Consider the following 19,436-nt stretch of genomic DNA (forward strand, 5'->3'; position numbering starts at 1 on the left):
GTTTCACGGTAAAATCCACATTTTTGTGTAATATTACAATGTGCCTTGTATCATGTGTCATTGATACTGGCAAATAAGTCTTCAACCTTCCCCCTAAAAATGTGCCAGCACTGAGCACAAAGCATTAAACTGTTAAGTAGCCATAAGAGTTGGAAAAACGAGCTTTCCCATCATGCTCTGCTGTCTTTACACCATCATTTTAACCCCAGTGTTTTGTTGTTGTTGTTTTTTATCCCCCCTCCCCCTTTCTCCTGAAATCTGCTTCCTCTCTGCACTCAATCAGGAATAGTACTAAAGCCATCCCACACTTAGAAAATCCTTCCCATGGATCTTTAGATCACTGTTTACAATCTGCACTAATCGAAAGGATCGTTTCCTTAATGTGACACCCTGTCAGGTGTCATGTTGAAATGAGAACAGATTCAGGGCGGTGAACAGTGTTAGTTGGCAAAATGTGATTTATTTTTTTTCTACCGGTAAGTGTTACAGCACTGAGGACAATCCAAGCAGCCTTAACAAAAATGATAAAGCACTTCTCCCAGTCATTTGGCACTACCACTGTAAGCTCCATGGTCCCTGCTTCCTGTCTCACACCTCCCTGGATGACTCCTTCTCATCCGCCTCATCTTTCTGTTTAAACCAGAACATGTCTATGTGGGAGAAACAAAAACATTTTCACATGTGTACAATGTTTAAATAAAGACTATAATATTTATTAACCTGCTGTATTTCATGGCTCTGATGTGTATTGAACACTGCAGCTGCGTTTTGTTCACATGAACATGGACATTTGGCTCACTGCTCTACAGTCTGGGAACACTTTGTATATTTTGTTTGTGCTACCACATTCCTCAGACACAATGCATGCCAGTTACCATCAGATGGGTGTGGCATCTTCCCGAGATGGGTGTGGCATCTTCCCGAGATGGCACATTTTTATTGACAGACAACATGGATGGTATATTGTTCAAATGAACAGTAACTGGGAAAAAAACATTTTAACAATAAACAATATTTAATAAAAACTATTCTGGAGAGATTAACACTTTGATAACTATTTACAGAAGAATATTGTTAATTAGCGACTGCTATTCCCTCAGAGTGACGGGCTTCTCGGATAGTCTTCCTCATCACTGAAATATGCCAGGACAGGTAGTCTGGGAGCACCATCATCATCACCAGGTTCTGAGGACATGGCCTCGAACAGCAGGGAGCAGATCTACAGGATACAAATAGCCAAACATGAGTGTATGCAGTTCATTCAAGAACATTCTGCCATTTTTTTTTTCTCATTTTAGATTTACAGCACTTGTGCATTTGCTCTGACCACCTGTCAATTTCTATGTTAAATCTTAGTACAACAGAGGACGCTGCATGAGGGTCACTTAAAAACAGTGTCCACAGGGAGACTGGCTCAAGATCTTGAGTAGAACAGCTAAGATACTGCGCAGGACCCTCAAGCTCCCAGGCGTCTGGTAGAGGACCCAAGCTTGAAGGATTGACCGCCCGCAGGGGCGAGCGGGGGATTTTTCTAAATATATTTCTATGATAAATCATTACAATTAATCTGCTCAAAATAATGACATGCTACAGAACTGATATGCAGAACAGTATTGGAGCAGTCAGTTATTTCACATGCACACAGGCAAAAATTTAAGTTCACTTAGTGCTGCACATCTGCCTTCATAATCTTCTTGTGCATTTGAAATATTTTTTGGATGGTGGAGTTTCGACTAGCATGCTTTATTTTGGCAACGCTTCCTGTCTTGAGTCGGGCCTGCACCGGAGGTGTCCTCACAGTGCAGTCTGCAGCTTGGAGGATGACCTGAAGGCTCATCAGAGTCTTAAATTTAAACACTATTAAGCAATAAACCTGTGTTAACAGGGAAAGTTGCACAGAAGACATTTGATAAAAGGTTTGGGGTTCAACTGGGATTCCAGCAAAAGTCTTTAAATCTAAAAAGGTGACAAAGAACATAAGACATGTCTCAGCTGATATTGTAAACCATTGCAGCACACCCTGAACCATACTTCTCAGAAAGACTGTAGAGCATCCAAACCACAAGGAACACACAGGCCATCTGCAGATCCCAGTTAAGATTTAAAAATCAAGAGCGAGCTCTTATTACCATGCTGGAAGGTGGGGTCATTCCAGCACAAGCACTGTCGCCCTGGCATTGGAGTTGCATCAGAACAGGTGGGTAGGTTATAGGGCTGCCTTGGCTGGATTCAACAAGCTCTGTTACATCAGGAAGAACTTGGAGGTTGTTGCTCTGAGTCTCATGTATACCCACAGGCAGAGCAGCTGCATCTGCACAGCTGGGAACAGACAGAACACACTTGTGTCTGCAAGCTGTAGATGACGCAGGTACATGGGTGCAAATTTGTTTCTCAACACAGATTCAGAGTGTTTTTACACACATATATTCAGACAGTATTGATAAACATATCTACTAGTTTTACAAATGAGGATGTTGTGTAGTAGCTTCCAATCCATATAAATATTAAAAACATTGTTATTTGCTTTTACAAAAACACTACCTAGCATTGTATCAGCAGATGGTGAAAGCAGCCTTAAGCACGGTAAAAGGGAACAAAACAACAACCTCGTGCATGCAACCACACGACACGTCAACCTCAGACGTAACCCAGACACATAATTAGGAGCACAGCAGGAAGGAGTAAAGAGGCTTCTAAAGGCCCCAGAGTCTGCAGGCAAGCAAGTATTGTACTTATCATACCATGAAAAACACAAATACACTGCATATAGTCAGAAATATCCTGCATGATAAATTTCATCAGGAAAAAAAAGTATTAAAATGCAGATCAATTCTGAGCATTAGGGACAGGAGCACTGCAGAGGGTCGAATCATGGGGTTGGTGATGTCTCTGCAGACTTCCAGCAGTGTACACAAGCAAAACGAGCTACAAATGACCCAGATGTTGAGCAGTGCAGCTGGGAATGGTGTAATAAGATCCAACTAGACGCACAAGTAGAGGACAATGGGGAGAGAGCAGGCTAGCAAAGCAGGACAGAGACTCTGGCTAGCATAGCGTGGAGGAGGGGATTATAGACTGTCACACTGACGGGCTTCTAACCCAACTCTGCGTGCCCTGACCTTGCCCTATTTATCTTCGTTACAGACACAAGGCTGGCTACTGCAACATGATGCCTCTTAAAAGGCTAAAAACAGCCAATGAGGGCAAACCAGCTTGACTGAGTGCCAGGAGAGAGGCTCAGGTAGTTCTGCTCTTCAGCACACTGGATTGTAGACCTGACAAACTGGACGCACAAAGACTGCGACAATGACACCAGCTGGTCAACATAATGATAAAATACACTCCTCACACGCCATAATTCCTTAACCCATGTAACTCCTGCCAATTTAAATCGTTAGAATAATAATCGTATACAAGATATATGGATGGATGTATCACTGCTTCAAGCTGATAGAAAGTCAACAGTAATTCAAATAACCTACATGAGCAGAAGACCACAATAAGTGGCACTCCTGTCTGCTAAAAACAGGAAACTGACAATCCAATTCATGCTGACTCACAAATATTGAACAACAGAATACTGAAAAATGTTGATGATTTAAGAAGTGCTGCAACATTCAGATGGCAGGACCACAATTTAAAATAAACAACATGAAAGCATGTCCTCCTGCCTTGTTTCAATAGTTTGAGTTGGTAATGGTGTTGTAAAGGTGTGGGGGATATTTTCTTGGCAAACATTGGGGATCTTAGTCAAACTGAGCATCATAGGCCACACTATAGTTGCAGGCCACGTCCATCCCTTTATGACCACAGTGTACATCTCCATCTTCTGACATGCTTCTAGCAGGTATCGTACCATCTCACAAAGCTCTCATAATCTCAAACTGCTTTCCTGAATGAGACACTGAATTCAAATGGGCTCCACAGTCACCAGTCTTCAGTAAGACAGAGCATCTTTGGGATGTGGTGGAACAGGAGTTTCACATCATGGACATGCAGCCAAGACACCTGCAGCAACTATGTGATGCTGTCATGTCAGTGTGGACTAAAATAGCTAAGGAATATTTCTGAAGGCAAAACGGTTTTCTATAAAGTGTCCGATGAGTGCAGATTCTAATTGATTGCCATCTAGGGGCATAATTACAAACAAACTTTTAGGCTAATAGCTTAAAAATGTAAATGGAAGCTCAAGCTATCAGATATTATAGACTGGGTAAGACAAATGACATCAAACTCCACTAAAAAACAAACAAACAAACAGGCTGTTCAAAAAGGCCCGAGGACCCTTTCTCTATGTCATAAAATATCTGGACTATGTAGAAAGTTAATCTGCATGATTTATCTGTTGCAGTATTTAGCAGATTTTTTGTTTATGACAGTTTTTTGAATGATTTTGATCTTTTTTTTAAGCATTTTTATCTGGCAATGACTTGTTTTCTAACTAGATTGTGTGGTCTATTGTGTTTTCATTGAGATGAATTCCTTTTATGTTCTGTGATTTTTCTCAGGTTTTTTATTTTGCTCAAATTAATTTAAAAAAAATAGCTGCAGTAATTACCCTTCTTTCCCCCCAGGCACTGATGATTAAAAGTATTGCCAGTGAAGTCAGGGGTGGTCGTTACCTGTGTGTAGTCGGGGCTGGGGTCTCTGTAGGCTGTGAGGGGCCTCTGCTTTCAAAGTCAGCCAGCGTAGCCAGCACCACAGTGGCCTCAAGGACCATGTCCTCCACAGAGAAGCACACAGGCCTGCAAACAAAGTGCGTTTCCATGGCAGAAATCCCTTCACTGTGTCTTCTTTTTTTTATTTATTTGTCAGCACCTTTTACTTTTTAGCAGCAAACACACCACAACTGCTCACTTAGTGATGTGACTAGTGATATATAAACGTTAAAGAATTTTGCAGTCTAGCTGGTGTTAATTTGTTGAACAGCACCACAGAGCCTGTGTAATTTGAGTGAATAAATTCCACTCAAGGTCATGACAGTAGCAAGGAAACGTACTTTCCTGGAGTGCCAAAGTGAACCGACACCGGAAGGCAATGTGACTCCGCAAAACACAGTAACCCCTGGCAAAAACAAAAAAGCAACAACTGAGTTTAATTGCTGAAAAGTGTGGGCTAATATTGTGACATGTTTAACTATTATCAGCCTGGAGATATACATCAAATTAAGGCTAAGACTAAAACTTAAAGCCTAGTTTCTAATCCGTCCAAACCCGATTTTCCAAAACCGACAGGAACAAGACGACTAGGCGGGCTAACGAGGAGCCTCACAGCGGGAAGCCCAAGTGACTTTCCAAGACATTAGTGTGAAGAGTTGTAGGCATTAATGCAGGCCAAATATCCAACAAAACTGTCTCGTTTTTCTATAAGCCCAGTGATTTTGCTTTACTGACCACACTAGTCTATACATTACACTTCTCTCAGCTTTTTCTGCTAATCAAATTATAAATAGCTGAAGATCAACCTTTAAGCAGCCCATAAAGTCCACACTCATTCCTACTTGGTTTTAAAGTTTATAATAAAGCATGCGATGAGGAGCCTTCAACTTCAGTTACTTTTTCTACGTAGTGGAGCCTCACTCGGGTCAAGACATCTTTGCTATAAAGATGAGTCACAGCACTGAGGGGAAAGTTCACATGGAAATGATACCGAGCACCGAGTACAGGACAGCAATATGACCTCTTAGACATGAATTGCCCACATGTGAGCTAGTGTCACTCTCGCTCTCCGCACACATAATATTCTCATGTGACAGGAGCAAGGAGGCCTCCAAAAATAACCCCGTTACCCTTAGCTCCTTCAGACAGAAGGTTATGTCTGAGTCCATTCCGGCTTGAAAGTAGTCAAACTCGTCTGGGTGTAAGGACATCTCAGTGTGCATCATCTTCATGTGATCTGTCACACAGGTACATCCAAGTCAAACAGCAGTCGTTACAGTGCTTCCTTTGATGTGCTTAAAGAACTGAACATGCAGTATGTTAGGAAGTTTTATGTTCATCTCAAAGCTTGTGCAACTTTCAAGCACTTTGTGAAACGTGTCAGCCACACGTGGGCTGAGCTAAATGGCAGTCTGACATTAACTGACCATTTCTCCCCTCGTTGTAATTTCTCAGACTGACTTTCGGGGCTGACATCGACAGAGTGACTTCTTCCTGAGACGCGTGGAAATGCATCACCATATCGCCTAGAAGCCTGAAGAAAGAGGAAAACACACACAGGCAGCTCTGGCTGCTTACTTTTAACATTTTTTTTCCTGTCAATATATATTTTTGGTATTGTCTAAAACACAAAACCAACAGGCAGCCAGCATGTACTGATTGTAGAAAAGAAGAGTGAGGCTCTAATGCTGAAATGCTAACCTGGCAGGAGATTTCAGCACATTGGGACAGAGGTGTGAAGCAAACACTGCCTGCAGCGCCTCACTTTCCAGGAAACGCACATTGTAGGTTTTTGTTATGCCTAACTCAAAAACAGAGACACTTAGAGCACAGTGCCACCATGTGTTCAAAATATAAACTGCATGCACACCTACTGTCATTTATGCAGTTTCCTACCGTGTCTGCAGAAAAACTGAACGATCACTTGGTCACTGCCAGTGCTGACTGATATCTGACACCGTTTCACACTGTGCTCAATAGAAGTCGAACAACGGAAAAGTGGCAGCACACACTTTAAAACAAAGAGACGCAGTTTAATCATAAAGTCTTGAAAGAACGGCATGATGTGTAGCCCTAATTTTACTGAACAGTCACTTGTTAAGATGATGTTTCTGCCTACAAATGAAAAACCAGCAATGCCGATATACCTTCATGACTAGCTTGCATTTGATTGGTCCACTGTCCTGCTCCCTGACTGAATCCAGATTGTACTGCTGGAAGAAGAGCGGCGAGAAGAGGAAGCAGGCGTATGCAGAATGAGCAGAATTCACTGATCTCAGGGCCAGCTTTCAGAGGGAGAGAGAGAAATTATTGTGGAGGAAGTAAGGTGGTGAATACCTTAACACCTGGAGATTATCGATACAGACGCTCTTGTACACACACACTGGTCACTTTATTAGTTGCACCTGTTTAACTGCTCATTAACACAAATATCTAATTAGCAAATCACATGACAACAATGCCATGCTGAAGTTCAAACCAATCATCAGAATGGAGGATTGAAGTGACTTTCAAGGTTGCATGCTTGTTAATACCAAATGTGCTGGTCTACTGTGATTTTCTAACAACAATCTGTAGTGTTTACAAAATGTTGGCTGGTCTGATGAGTCTAGATATCTGCTGCAATATTCACATGGTGGGGTCAGCATAAATTAGCATGAAAGCATGGCTCCCTCCTGGCGTCTGTCAACAATCCAGGTTGATGGTGGTGGTGTAAGGGATATTTTCTAGGCCCCTGAGTACTAAATAAGCATGGTTTAAATGCTAAAGCCTACCTGAGAACATGAAAATGTTCAACCACAACTCGATCCAATAGAGCTTCTTTGGCATGTGGTGACTTGATATTATTCAATCGTTTTTGACAGATTATAGGACAGCAAGTCATTTACAACAGTTTAATAGCATTAATTTTTTTTAAACTTGGCAAATACTCAAAGTGTACCTAATAAAGCGTCAATGAGCATTTTTACATCTAGCTGCTGTTGCTGCTCACCCCCTTGACCGTTGGATCGAACCACAGCTCATCTCCAACCCGGGACAGGGCATGAATAGCCTTCCCAAATGCTGAAACACAACACAGCCCCTCCACAGTTCAAGTTTGACACAATATTGTTATTTACTATACTGTATTATTTTACTATAACCTTAATATTTCTTTCTCTTAATACCATGAAACGAAACATTTTCAGACAGAAAAGTGCACTTTTCTGTTTGAAAATGTTAGGGGTCATGACCCCCTAAAGCTAACTCATTATTAGCCAGTTTAGCTACATCAGATAAGCTAGTCCCGTTGTTCGTTCCAAATGAACAATTTCGTAGCTTGAACAACTTTCATCAATAGAATTATTATAGAATTAAATGTTATTTTTACAGCAAATTTCAGTTCGCATCTTCTTCGAGTGTTCTTTATATTACCTTTTATAGAGTTTCCTTCCAGGACGCAGTTCATGGTTTGCTATGTCAGACACGGGCCTGTCACGGCTAATCACAGTGATTCTACGGTCACAGGCTCATTACCAAGGTTATTATAGTTAACTAAAACTAATCAACTGGTTAAAGGAAAATAAACTGGTTAAGGGAACTAAAAATACCTAGTTAACTTAAGTCGTTTTACCTATAAAAACTAAAACTACATAGTTTGAGTTTTTATAGGTAAAACTTACTGAATTAACATTAATTAACATTAAAAATGCAGAGAATATATCCTGAATATATCCTGTTAGTCTGGTAAAAGTTTCTTTGTTTTTTGTTTTAAATTATCTTACAAGGCTTTGGTGGACATTTATCAAGATTTTATTGAGTTTCCCAAATCTTTCCTCTTACATGTGACCAAAATACACGTTTTCAAGCAATATGTTTGTTTTTTGTAATACCTATAATGATTTTCCTAAATCTTACCTCTTACATATTCCTACATTTTCCTAATAATAATTAAAGACTAAAACCAAGATAATCTTAACAAACTAAACATTTCAAACAATAACATCTAAACTCACAATGGAAACTAACTGAAATTAAATTAAAAGCAAAAACAAGTTCAAATGAAATAAAAATTAAAAAAAAAAAAATTAGAAACTATAATCATTTTTAAATAAATAAATACAGAGACAGACAACATTAACCAACCTAGTATGTTTGGACTGTGGGAGGAAGATGAAGTCCCCAAAGAGAACATGCAAACAACACAAGTCTCACCTGCCTTAATAACAGATATGCTACATTTATTGATGTATTTTGGATATTAGCATGTGTATGAATGTAAGACTTTTCCTACAACAACCTATTTATAAATCATAATAAATACATATATATCATCTGTTGACTATTTTTGGAAGTGTGACATCAGAATAAGCTCTGTCGCTGCTTCTCCTTTGCCTCTGTTGCTTATTTGCTGCTGCTTTGCTCTTCTCTGGATCAGTTTTAAACATGCTCTTTTCTTTGCAATGATGATCTCCATGCATTCTCCTGCGGGTCTCATCATGACCTGGGCGATCCAAAACACAGGATGCGTTGGACTGTGCTGGTCAGTTTATGTGTGAGACAAACTTTCACTGCATTCAGAATGAATTCAGATACAGACCTGACTGAATGCATGCGTGCAGGACATTGAGATAGTGCTGCTTCATTTGCAGTCTCATGTGCTCTGTACTGTAGATGCTTGCTATACTGTAGAGGTAGGGTGTGCGTCCTCCTGTAAAAGCTGGCTCCTGAGACAAGAACAGGTGTGATTACACATGGCAGAAGGACAGTAAGGTCGTTATATATACGAGATGCCTTAAATATGCTTTAAATGAGAAAATCAAGTTCCTCTCCTGGCATGAATTAAACCCGTACAGAATGACTTCTATTCACCAGGGATTACATATTTAGAAAACACTCTTTGTGCCTTAAAAACTGGTAACTTTTACTTCACTTTGTATGTGGGTTTTAGCCCTCCATCGCATGCCTGCATTCTGCCACCATGCTCCCTCTGCAGCTAAAAGCAAACCAGACCCCACTCACTCACTAGTTCTCCCGTTACATGGAGGGAGGGAGAGTGGCTGTCCCCACTGCAGCAATGTGTGTTTTAGGTGTGTGTGCTCTAACCCTAACCCCAGTGCTTTTCTGTAAAAAGGAACACAATGTAAAACATATTAAGATGATACTGTATTGCAACAAAAGCTTTCCAGCAAATATTACTTGTTGTCAGCTCAGGTCATATCTTCACCTGTGCCTGCTCTGCTAAAGAAACTAGCTGGCCTTTCAATTGAAGAAACTATCAAACAGCTAATAAAAATCTGTCACTACTGTCAAATGAGTCAAGTTCTCGGTGGATTTAAATTTATCAGTTTAGTTTCTTAGGTTTGTTACTTTAGAAAAACTCACAACTAACATATAGTAATAAATATCATTTTAGGGGCAGTTTTAACCTTTTTTCGAAAGTGCAACACTGATAGATAGGAAAGAGGTGGAGGGAGAGTGAGCATAGTGAACGACATGTAGTAAAGGATCGCAAAAAGAAAAAACACCATATTTTTTCCCCTGGAGAGGTTCTTTAGCCCTTGATGGTAAAAAAAAACAAAAAAAAAAAAAACCAAACCCAAAAGCTACCTGTTCCAGCTTTGTGAGGTTACCTGTAAGAAAGGGGCAGACATCATAGATTTTGGAGGATGTATCGTTTTCAAGTGTTGGCCACCTGCAGGCATCTTTGTGTGTTGTCCTCTGTAGATTTCTCTCACCTGCTGACCAGGTAGACATTCAAAGCCTACCAAAAAGCAACATGTCAGGAAAAAATGCTGTGTTTATGACAGGAAATTGTCTGAAGTCCTCTGTACACAATGGTATTATAAAGTCAAATATGAAGCCATCTGTCAGGCAGCTTAAGATTGGCTGGAGTCCTGAAACAGGCTTGTGATCCCAAGCATGTGACAAAATAGTCAAAGTCCAGACCTTAAACTGACTGAGATGATATGGTGAGATCCCCACAAATCTCAATGAACTAAAGCAAAGTCGTAAAGAGTGCAGAGAAGCTGTAAAATTCCTCCACAATGATATGGGACACTTAAATCCTACAGAAATCATGACTTCGGGTTACTGCTCCTAAAGGAGCAAGCTATTGAATCGTGGGTTTTCACAGTACACCCCCATTACACGTCCTGTGAAAGCTCTTCATGACTGTATGCCATGACATGTGCCATCGAAATGTTATTTCTTTTAGTGGGTTTAATACTGTGTTTGACTGATGTATACATGTATTTGGACAATGACACGTTTTTTTGTAAATATTCCAGTTTAATTTAAAATCTACTGTAATCAAGATATGGCTGATTTAAGAGGTTTAACTAAAGTGTCACTTTATTAAAAGGCACAAAAACCAAAAGTTAGAAAGCAAAGAGATAAGCGGTGTTAAAAGAAATGAACAAACTAGTCTAACACTAGTAAGTTAAGGATAAATTGTAAAAACTATTTTTGAACAGGACAAATAGCAAAAATTAAAGGTTTAAAGTTAATTAACAAATGTTGGTTAGGCTAAATTTGTGGATAAAGTGTAAAACATTTTAGCCAAGCTAAAAGATGAAATGTCAAATGGATGAACGGATGAAAACAAAAGTGAGAAAAATGACATTAAAAGAACAAAATTACCACAAGTAGTTCAACAGCATTAAATTACATCCAGATGTTTATGGCATCTGGATGTTAGAAGCTATGTTGGCAGCTCATCAACTACATACAAACCTCTGATTTATGCACTCTCTATTAAACATTTAATAAAATAATAATAATAATTTAAAAAAAATCGCTAACAAAAGGTTCATGTCCAGCTGGTAAATAAGAAAAATCTAACTCACCACCCGTGCATCTCCTCTTAGGGCCTGCAGATCTAAAAACAACAAATTACAAGTCTCACTGTGAAACTTCATAAATCCATCAGTTATGTTAATTCACCGAGGATGTCAGGACCTCCGTGTAAGCGTTACCTCATGTGACCACTTCCATTTCTGAACAAGTTTTCTTTTTTCAGGTTCTCAGCAAATGTAACCCGCTTCCTCATCCTCAGTTATACACACAGCAGTATTTCCTGTCCTATATCGGAGAGGTTGCTGGCATCTTTGTCCGCTCGGCACATGTTGCAGCCAGCAGAGCCTATTATTGTGTAACGAAGCCAGCCCTGAAACGCGAGAGTTCCCACTGGGTTCCAATTACAGAGCAGAGGTCTAATATACTTGAACCCAGAGTGTGTCCTCATGAAAAATGTAAAACACAACATTACAAAGCACTCTGTTTACACACTTTATTGAGCATCATGTCCAATATACATTGCATTGACACAAAATGGGGAAAAAAACAACAACAAAAATGAAAAACAAACAAAAAAATAAACAAAAACAAAAAGAATGGCGTTAGGGTGGATTACCTGGACACACCATTTTCAGAGCGTATTGCTTAATGACATTTCAAACGCACCGAATCTGTGCAAATACAGTGAACACCGGTCAGAGGAGGTCATGGTAGGTTAGAAAATTCTGACTTTAAAAGGTAATGTCAACAGCAGTTATGTGATAATCAAGTCTACAGAAATCTACCAACTGTACACATCACATTCACCCAGAATGCACTACCAATGGTATCCTACTGAAACTCACCCCAACTCCCTCAAACCTGATTGCATGCGCCAAAAGATGGTTATAGCTATGTTTCAGTGTCAGTCACAGATCAATACGTTATACAGAGTTCACGTCATCATGGCTTAATATTCAGCAACAACATCATCAATGAGGTGAACAAAAGCCAGTGGTTTCCAGACTCCACCCAAACACAACCTTTTAGTGTTTTTTTAAAATAAAGCCTAAATGGGGGATCGCCTTCAGCCCCCACTTGCTTACACTTTACTAAGCGGCGAGTTAAGTCTCTGTGAAGGATCACAACCCAGATTTAGTAATCGAGTGAAGGTGATAAATTCTAATGAAGTATGTACCGATCAGAACTCAAGATGTTCACAGAAGAGCACTATCCCACAAACTAGCCAAAGTCCTGAAGAGTCTAAGCCCGCGAGTGAATATGAAGCACTAATTGGAAGCCAAATGTGCCACGACAAAACAAGGTAAGAATAACTAGCCTAACTCTACTAAGGAGCCTTTAAAATCCCCCGTATTCCCCAACAGATTAAGAACTCAACCATAAACCTGGTCAAATATGCTATCCGTTTATATTGAGGTAAGCGCAGATGCCAGTTAATCAGTCCACATGCAGAATAATCACAGCTTAGGCTATTTTCACAGTCTGGATTTGCTTGTCCGTGATTTTCAATAACTTCAACTAAGTGATCATTATCAGACTTCTTTGTTGACGGCGGAGCATTAAGTTTATCTTACTGATTGCTAATCGAGATCCCACTAAAGTTTGATCCTGAGAAGTTGGCACCAACCTCCTGTTACCATTAGCTATGCTTGTCTGAGTCTAAAAATAATAAAACAATAACTCTCAAGGTGCTGCGTAAGCCGTTCCATTTGCATCCATAGCTTAAAACGATACATAACAGAGCTGTTTGAGGGGATCATGCAGGTTGAGAGTCATGGTTTTGAAACTCTTACATGTACTGACACTTGAAGAAAATGCTAACAGAAGGCTTTTTCTCAGAAAATGTGAATACCATAAAAAGTTCTCAACCTGTCCCTCTGAACGAGACGGGGCGAACTGTGAAGCCGACGAAAGGCAACGGTGATTCAATGACAAAATAATCGCATCTACGGACAGAGCTGATGTTGGGCTGTCGTTAATCTATCTCAGTATGAAGCAGGGAGGACAAGTGATGACCTAATGACAACAGGCTTTCATTTTGTTTTACACAATCTTGACCACTAAATTGCATAAGAAACCTGGTATAAAGTAGAAACTGTTCAGCAGCAGATAAAAAAAGGAAGTTAATTTACAGTAGTGACATATTTTACATCATTATTTTTTCTCAAAATAAATTAAATTAAATATACAATTCCAGGTAAGAAACAGGATAATTTTGCTGGTAGGTTTCTCAAATTGGTTCGTCTGGCGGAAAATGACAACCGTTCACAAAAACGTGGTTGAAGCCAACCAACTCCTTTGACTGGCAAAACAAGGGGTGCAAAAGCCTTTTGCTGAATCTTTCCCTCTGAAGGCATTTCCTTTAACTGCAATAAAGAATGAAGTTATTACTTACAGAAGCAAGGTATTCCATGCAAATCTTACTCAGCAGGTTAGTTTGCTTACCCTGGAATTTACAGCTGACTCCTAATCGTATGCCATCTCTTGACTTTTTCTTACACAGCGAGCCACCTTCCTCTTAAATTCTCCATTAGGGTCCTCCCTCCACTCTTTCTGTAGGAAAGGAGAACCAGATTCTTTTACTCACACTTTCTCAAATTACCTAAGCTGCTCAAATAAAAAGGTGGGACTTCCAGCATTTGAAGAATGACATAAATAACTCACCGCAGCATCCACATTAGCTGGTGAGTCGCTGTTGGGGTCTGCGAGCATGGAGATAACACTAATCATGATTGTCTCTACCGTGTGGATCGGAAGCCAGCGTTCTTCGGGCTTTTCATAACCAAACTTATCTTCTCCTGGCTCATGCAGAATTGAGATGCAAACATCGCCGTTCTTTGCAACTGTGGAGACGAATTTCACACATTTTTTGATTACACTTTCAAGTCAGTCGCACGGATCTGTTCAGTAAAAGAGAGTTTATAAATCTATTTATATGCAGGGATCAAGTGATGGCAAAGAAGACTATGTGAGTAAAAGGATCAAAGGGTAAGAAGTGGGTTTACCGTTTGGGTGCCAGATTTCAGTTATGAACCTCATCTTCGGCGGCCGTAGTGGATAATCATAGGGAAAGGTTAGGTATGCTTTGAAAAACCCTCCTTCACTGCAGTGAGAAATACAGGGGGAAAAAGGACAAACACTTGTCAAATGACTGAATTAAATCATCCTTTGTGTTTCTGAATATGTCAACCAAAGACCTTACTTACAAAAGGGTATCTTGTGGACCAATGATCACAACTTCCCATTTATATATGTCATCATCATCTATCAGACCAGCTGAAAAGCCCTCCACGGGGTTCTTATTGAGCTCTGGGAAAAACAGAGGCACAACGTGTATTTTATTCAGTAGCAAAGTGAAAACAGAACTGTAGTACAGAAAGGCCTATCACTAGAAATAGAAGAGAAGTCAACATCCACGGTGTTAACATATTTTTTTGACAGACCCCTACTCTTACTACGTGTTATAAAAGTATCTCTGGATATTCAGAATTTTGGTATCATAACAATCAGTTAAGCTGATATCAACAGTACACAAGTAAAAGAGACTGGGGGTAAAAAAGCAGTAGCAGCTTAATAGAAAACATAAGCTGACATGATGCAGCTGACAAGGTAACCAAGCTCTGGTTTTTCACTTAGGTCAACAAACTTGAGTAAATAAAACCCAGCAGAAATAAACTATTATGACAAACTCATGGCACATAATCTCAGAGGAAAATAAATCTGTGTTGGAGTCCCAGACACTGATTTGGTGGATATCATGTAAACCGCAAGCTCTTTACCCATGTTTTGTTTACTGATGCTGACACACTTCACTGTGGGAAGTATCTGACATCTGTGAATTCACAAAGAGCAGGTGACTAAAAATGAATCAGCAACAAGTACTATATACACTCAACTGAGCTAACTGAATTTTCCCGAGCCACTGAGAAACCGACCCACACAAGGCATCACGATGAATATCTCAGTTTTTCAATATGGCATGTGCTTGAAGCACTCTTTTAACCTTGGTCTTATAGGAAATAGATCAATCTTACACTCTGGTTCCATGGGAGCAGTCTGTTGCTAAGGACTGAAGAAACAGAAAAATTACTTTCCACATCCATTCATTTTAAAGCCTTAATTATACTTTGTGTCTGTAAGCATGCTAGAGTCCTGCCAATTTTTTGTAACAGCGTGGACGTCCACAGAAAATCTACAATACAATGCACCAACAACACATACAGCCCACAGAAAGGACTTGATGAAGTCTTCGAAAAATATAACAGGAATAATTACTTGACCACTGACCTGTGGTTTTCCTCATTTGATGTCATATATAATATATATTCATAATAAAGATGACCAAATTATGTCAGCATATGTACAAGGGTTCACACTGATTTAAATGCTCCGTTTCAGACAGTTGTCTTTGGCTTTTTTTTTTTTTTGGGGGGGGGGGGGGGGGGGGGGGGTGTTTAATAACTCTTAGCTCTGTGTTATGTCATTGAGAGGTGATAATATGGCCCTAATATGGCTAAACAAATAAAATGAATACAAACATGGGAACTATGGGAAGACAATAGATGAACCTTTACTTCGCAGTTGAGCAAAAACTGAAAATCCATAAATTTTCATTTGAACAACCTGTTTACAGAATCTAATCGTGATGTTCAAAAATAATGAAGATTGCTGATATGAATCACTGACTTGAAAAGAAAAACTGCATCAAACACTGTCAATGATTCATTCCCCACACACAGAGTAACTAATATTTGTATGTGATGGTCAGCTGGTGCAAAATCCCAAATCACTTGTGTAACTGGATGCTGTCATGTTAATACGGCATGCTATATACAAACATACATAGCACTTGTGTTTGTCATGTGCTGAAACTGAACTCACAAAATGTGTTACTTTAGCTAAATGGACCAGTTTGACTGCAGTGTATTAACACTGAATTAATATAATTTACATGATTAAGACTGCACGATGTTGTTTTTTTAGTGATCCACGACAGATTTCATCACCTGATCTTGAATGCTGCATTAAGTTCTTTTACCCTATCCTATCGGGTAAATTATAATTGAATTACAGCATTAAAGTCATTAAATGAAAAGCTGCACCTCATATAGCAAAGTGTTGACTGAGGTATTGGTTTACTTTTAAAAGATGAGAACTGAAGGAACTGGACAGTCACGCAGCTGCAAACCAAACTTTATACCACGGGTTTTAAAGACTCGTGAGATCCATGTGTCATTTACAGGGCACAACAGCAATAAAATCAACTATGTCTCTGCAAAGACTTCAAAAGGAGAACGATAAGAGTTTCAGCATTGAGGGCTTGAATACTAATATAGATTGCCTCCCGCGTTAGACTCTGGGCCATATTTGATATCAGAAACGTTAGATTGTATCTTAAATGGCTATATTATGGATTTGTAATTTCAATCAAGCGGTTACTAATGTATTGGTATATAGATCTATGAAATCCTTGCGGTGCACAGCGCTACCATTAACAATGCTAAAGTGTTTAGAGCAGATGAGTGTCTGGTTGATTATTCCTTTGTTCCGTTAGCTAACTAATGCCCAACTTGCTAGCAAATGCTAGCTAGACTGGTCCTGCAATGTGTTGTTTGAGGTGTTTTTGAGCTCAGTATACTTCAAAATTATGTATTTATTCACAACACAGGTAAGCTATTCAAAGCTGCTTAGCTACACACTCAGCTAGACTGATAAAGGAACCCATTATGCTGTTCGGCTACCTTTCTGAGCTTACTTCTATTGCGTAAACACAGCTTTGCCAAGCCACAAAAAAGCTAACGTTAGCTGCTAAGGTATAGAGCCTTTATGTCGGCTCTATTTGCTTAGTTTTACATTATTATTACCTGCCAGTTGTTTTCGAAGAAGCAATGCTGATTGTTCGGTCATGGTATGCCCGCGCAGTTGAAAAAAAGCACTCCGTGTAGACAAACACTTTACGAAGAGAAGAGCTAAACCCGAACAAACCGAGCTAAGATCTTAGTACTGCCCGTGCCTGCTGCTGATTTCCCTCTGTGTTTTGACACAAGCCTGAGCTGTACGCATGCGCGCCTGCGGTCGACTGTGTTTATGCGTGGCTTCAAAGCAACATTTGATCAAGACAAATCAACAAGCAACAAACTGGAAAACTGTATCAGTCTTGTACTGCAGCGAAATCAAAATTCAAAATTCGCCAATGCGTTCGTGGAGAGATGTGTAGAGTTGATTCAATAAGACTGTAGCGTAATGAGACTGGTAAATGTCGCAGAAGGTCGATTCTGTTCATCTGGACTTAGCGTTTTCAGTGGGAGAAACGTTTCGTCATCCATCCACTTCTTCTGTCTCAGTTGACTGCAGGATTCCCGAACCTTATAAACACTACAGTTGCACAATGACTGAAACCAGCCCACGGAATGAACAATGGGCTGTGAGGTCAATTCCTTGATCATTAATATGCAAATTGTCATGACCATTGATTGAAGCCCATTGATTAATAGCCATAAGTACCATTCGCAGAGAGTTGGGGAATGGCTGCAATCACAGCATTGTAAGATGGTGAAAGTACCCTTTAGGCCCCCTCCTCAGTTCAGAGATGGTCTTTCTCTTTTCACGTAAATGGCCTTCTTGACTTCCGCTCAAGTGTTCCTCCCTGTCCAGGATGTGTACATCCTCATCATTGAAAGAGTGTCCACTGGCTCATAAATGTGTACCAACCCCACCCCCGACCAAATCACCATTTGGATTCCCCATCTGATGTCAGTTCTCAGGGAGACTATGATTGTTAGTGAGTGTTTTCTCTTTTCAAATAGCCACAGACACCTTTTTGTGATTATTTACACTGATTGATTGTTGTTTATTGTACAGTTTATTATCGTTATTGTTGTGTGGTTTGTAGCCTTACTGAAGTCTATTAGGTTGTGGTTTTGGCAGTCTCAGTCCAACCTAAATATTGGTTGGGGGAACCGATGTGCAAACTTTTTTTTTGATGAGCATCATTTAGACGTAGTGGCGGCTCATTGCCTGGATTAAGTCAGCAAAATTAGGTATGAGCATCTTTCAGCAAGTAACATTTGGCAGTTTAATGCAACTGAAATGCAACGTTACATTGTTATGTTCAATTAAAATTATCTTAAAATTCACCCAGTTATCTCTGTTTCATGTTGTCCTTTCACTTGCCCTTTTTACACTCAACACGTGATCACACAAACAAGTGCAGTGCCTGAACAATTATAATGTAAAACATCACCTCAACACAACACCAAAGGTGTCCCAGTTTACCTGAGTTCACCCAAGTAACAATGCTTATTCAAGTCGTATCTTTATAGACAACTCTTAAGCAGGGGCACTTCAGAATATTTTTAAAAGGGTAGCCATATGGGGACCACTAAAATATTGGGGTAGCACACCAAAAACAAAATTTCCAGTTTTATTATGCTGTTGTCAATATAGGTTACTAGAAAAAGATGGCAGAGATGGATTTCCTGCTATTAAACTTGATTTCACTGAAAACAGGCACATATGAAAACCATATGTGTGGATTTCAAATAATATTTTGAAATCCACTACTGGAAAGTTAATAAGCTACCATGTGTACACATCTAAAAAAAATCTGATGATATATTAAGCTCACAATCCTTACTAAATATGTGTATCACCATATGGGCCCCCAAACCTAGTATCAGCTGATCTTGTGCATTAAAGAGGACCTGTTATACTTGTTTCCAGCTCCATTAAGAGTTCAAAATAATCTTTATTTGTATTATAGTGGGGCTCACTGCTACCTTCATTATATTTCATCCACTATCTCAAAATTAGCATATAGGGTAGTCTGAAGCCTGAGTTTTTGACTCATATTTTAATATTAGATTAGCGATAATGTAAACTGTTTTAATATATTATAATTATATCATACACTTTTATTACAGAATTTTGAAATAGCGTGATTTGATAAAACACGACTGTTTAAGTCAATAGTTGAAACAAAAATTTCCAACTATTTTAAAA

General features: G+C 39.5%; 2 protein-coding genes across 2 annotated transcripts; both read right to left on the reverse strand.

Annotated features, from left to right (window-relative positions):
• Positions 1 to 440: 440 nt before the first annotated feature.
• rad9b (RAD9 checkpoint clamp component B) lies at positions 441 to 8,217 on the reverse strand. The gene is made up of 11 exons (XM_026188925.1): positions 8,073 to 8,217; positions 7,651 to 7,721; positions 6,806 to 6,943; positions 6,555 to 6,669; positions 6,360 to 6,459; positions 6,086 to 6,192; positions 5,789 to 5,895; positions 5,000 to 5,064; positions 4,623 to 4,745; positions 2,130 to 2,319; positions 441 to 1,219 (listed from the first exon to the last, which is right to left on the reverse strand). Exons 1-11 carry the CDS (start codon positions 8,104 to 8,106, stop codon positions 1,097 to 1,099), a joined length of 1,173 nt encoding a protein of 390 aa, XP_026044710.1. The 5' UTR covers positions 8,107 to 8,217; the 3' UTR covers positions 441 to 1,096.
• A 3,697-nt stretch (positions 8,218 to 11,914) lies between these two features.
• LOC113033828 (ubiquitin-conjugating enzyme E2 G1-like) lies at positions 11,915 to 17,508 on the reverse strand. Its single transcript, XM_026187961.1, has 6 exons — positions 17,300 to 17,508; positions 14,642 to 14,744; positions 14,441 to 14,538; positions 14,100 to 14,278; positions 13,881 to 13,988; positions 11,915 to 13,801 (listed from the first exon to the last, which is right to left on the reverse strand). The coding sequence occupies exons 1-5, from the start codon at positions 17,340 to 17,342 to the stop codon at positions 13,902 to 13,904; spliced, it is 510 nt and encodes a 169-aa protein (XP_026043746.1). The 5' UTR covers positions 17,343 to 17,508; the 3' UTR covers positions 11,915 to 13,801; positions 13,881 to 13,901.
• Positions 17,509 to 19,436: the final 1,928 nt, after the last annotated feature.

This window comes from Astatotilapia calliptera, chromosome 12 (assembly GCF_900246225.1).
Source record: "Astatotilapia calliptera chromosome 12, fAstCal1.2, whole genome shotgun sequence".
NCBI lineage: Eukaryota > Metazoa > Chordata > Actinopteri > Cichliformes > Cichlidae > Astatotilapia > Astatotilapia calliptera.

What these genes read in the sequence shown, in the direction of transcription:
- rad9b (XM_026188925.1), bottom strand. Translation starts at nt 8,106, where the DNA reads ATGAACTGCGTCCTGGAAGGAAACTCTATAAAAG. An exon ending in GTGCTGAAATCTCCTGCCAG is followed by an intron (nt 6,193 to 6,359) that starts GTTAGCATTTCA and finishes CTCTTTCTTCAG; the next exon opens with GCTTCTAGGCGATATGGTGA. An exon ending in CCAGCCCCGACTACACACAG is followed by an intron (nt 2,320 to 4,622) that starts GTAACGACCACC and finishes GTCTGTTCCCAG; the next exon opens with CTGTGCAGATGCAGCTGCTC.
- LOC113033828 (XM_026187961.1), bottom strand. Translation starts at nt 17,342, where the DNA reads ATGACCGAACAATCAGCATTGCTTCTTCGAAAACAACTGGCAG. An exon ending in GGTCCACAAGATACCCTTTT is followed by an intron (nt 14,539 to 14,641) that starts GTAAGTAAGGTC and finishes TTCTCACTGCAG; the next exon opens with TGAAGGAGGGTTTTTCAAAG. An exon ending in TGAAATCTGGCACCCAAACG is followed by an intron (nt 14,279 to 14,440) that starts GTAAACCCACTT and finishes TCGTCTCCACAG; the next exon opens with TTGCAAAGAACGGCGATGTT.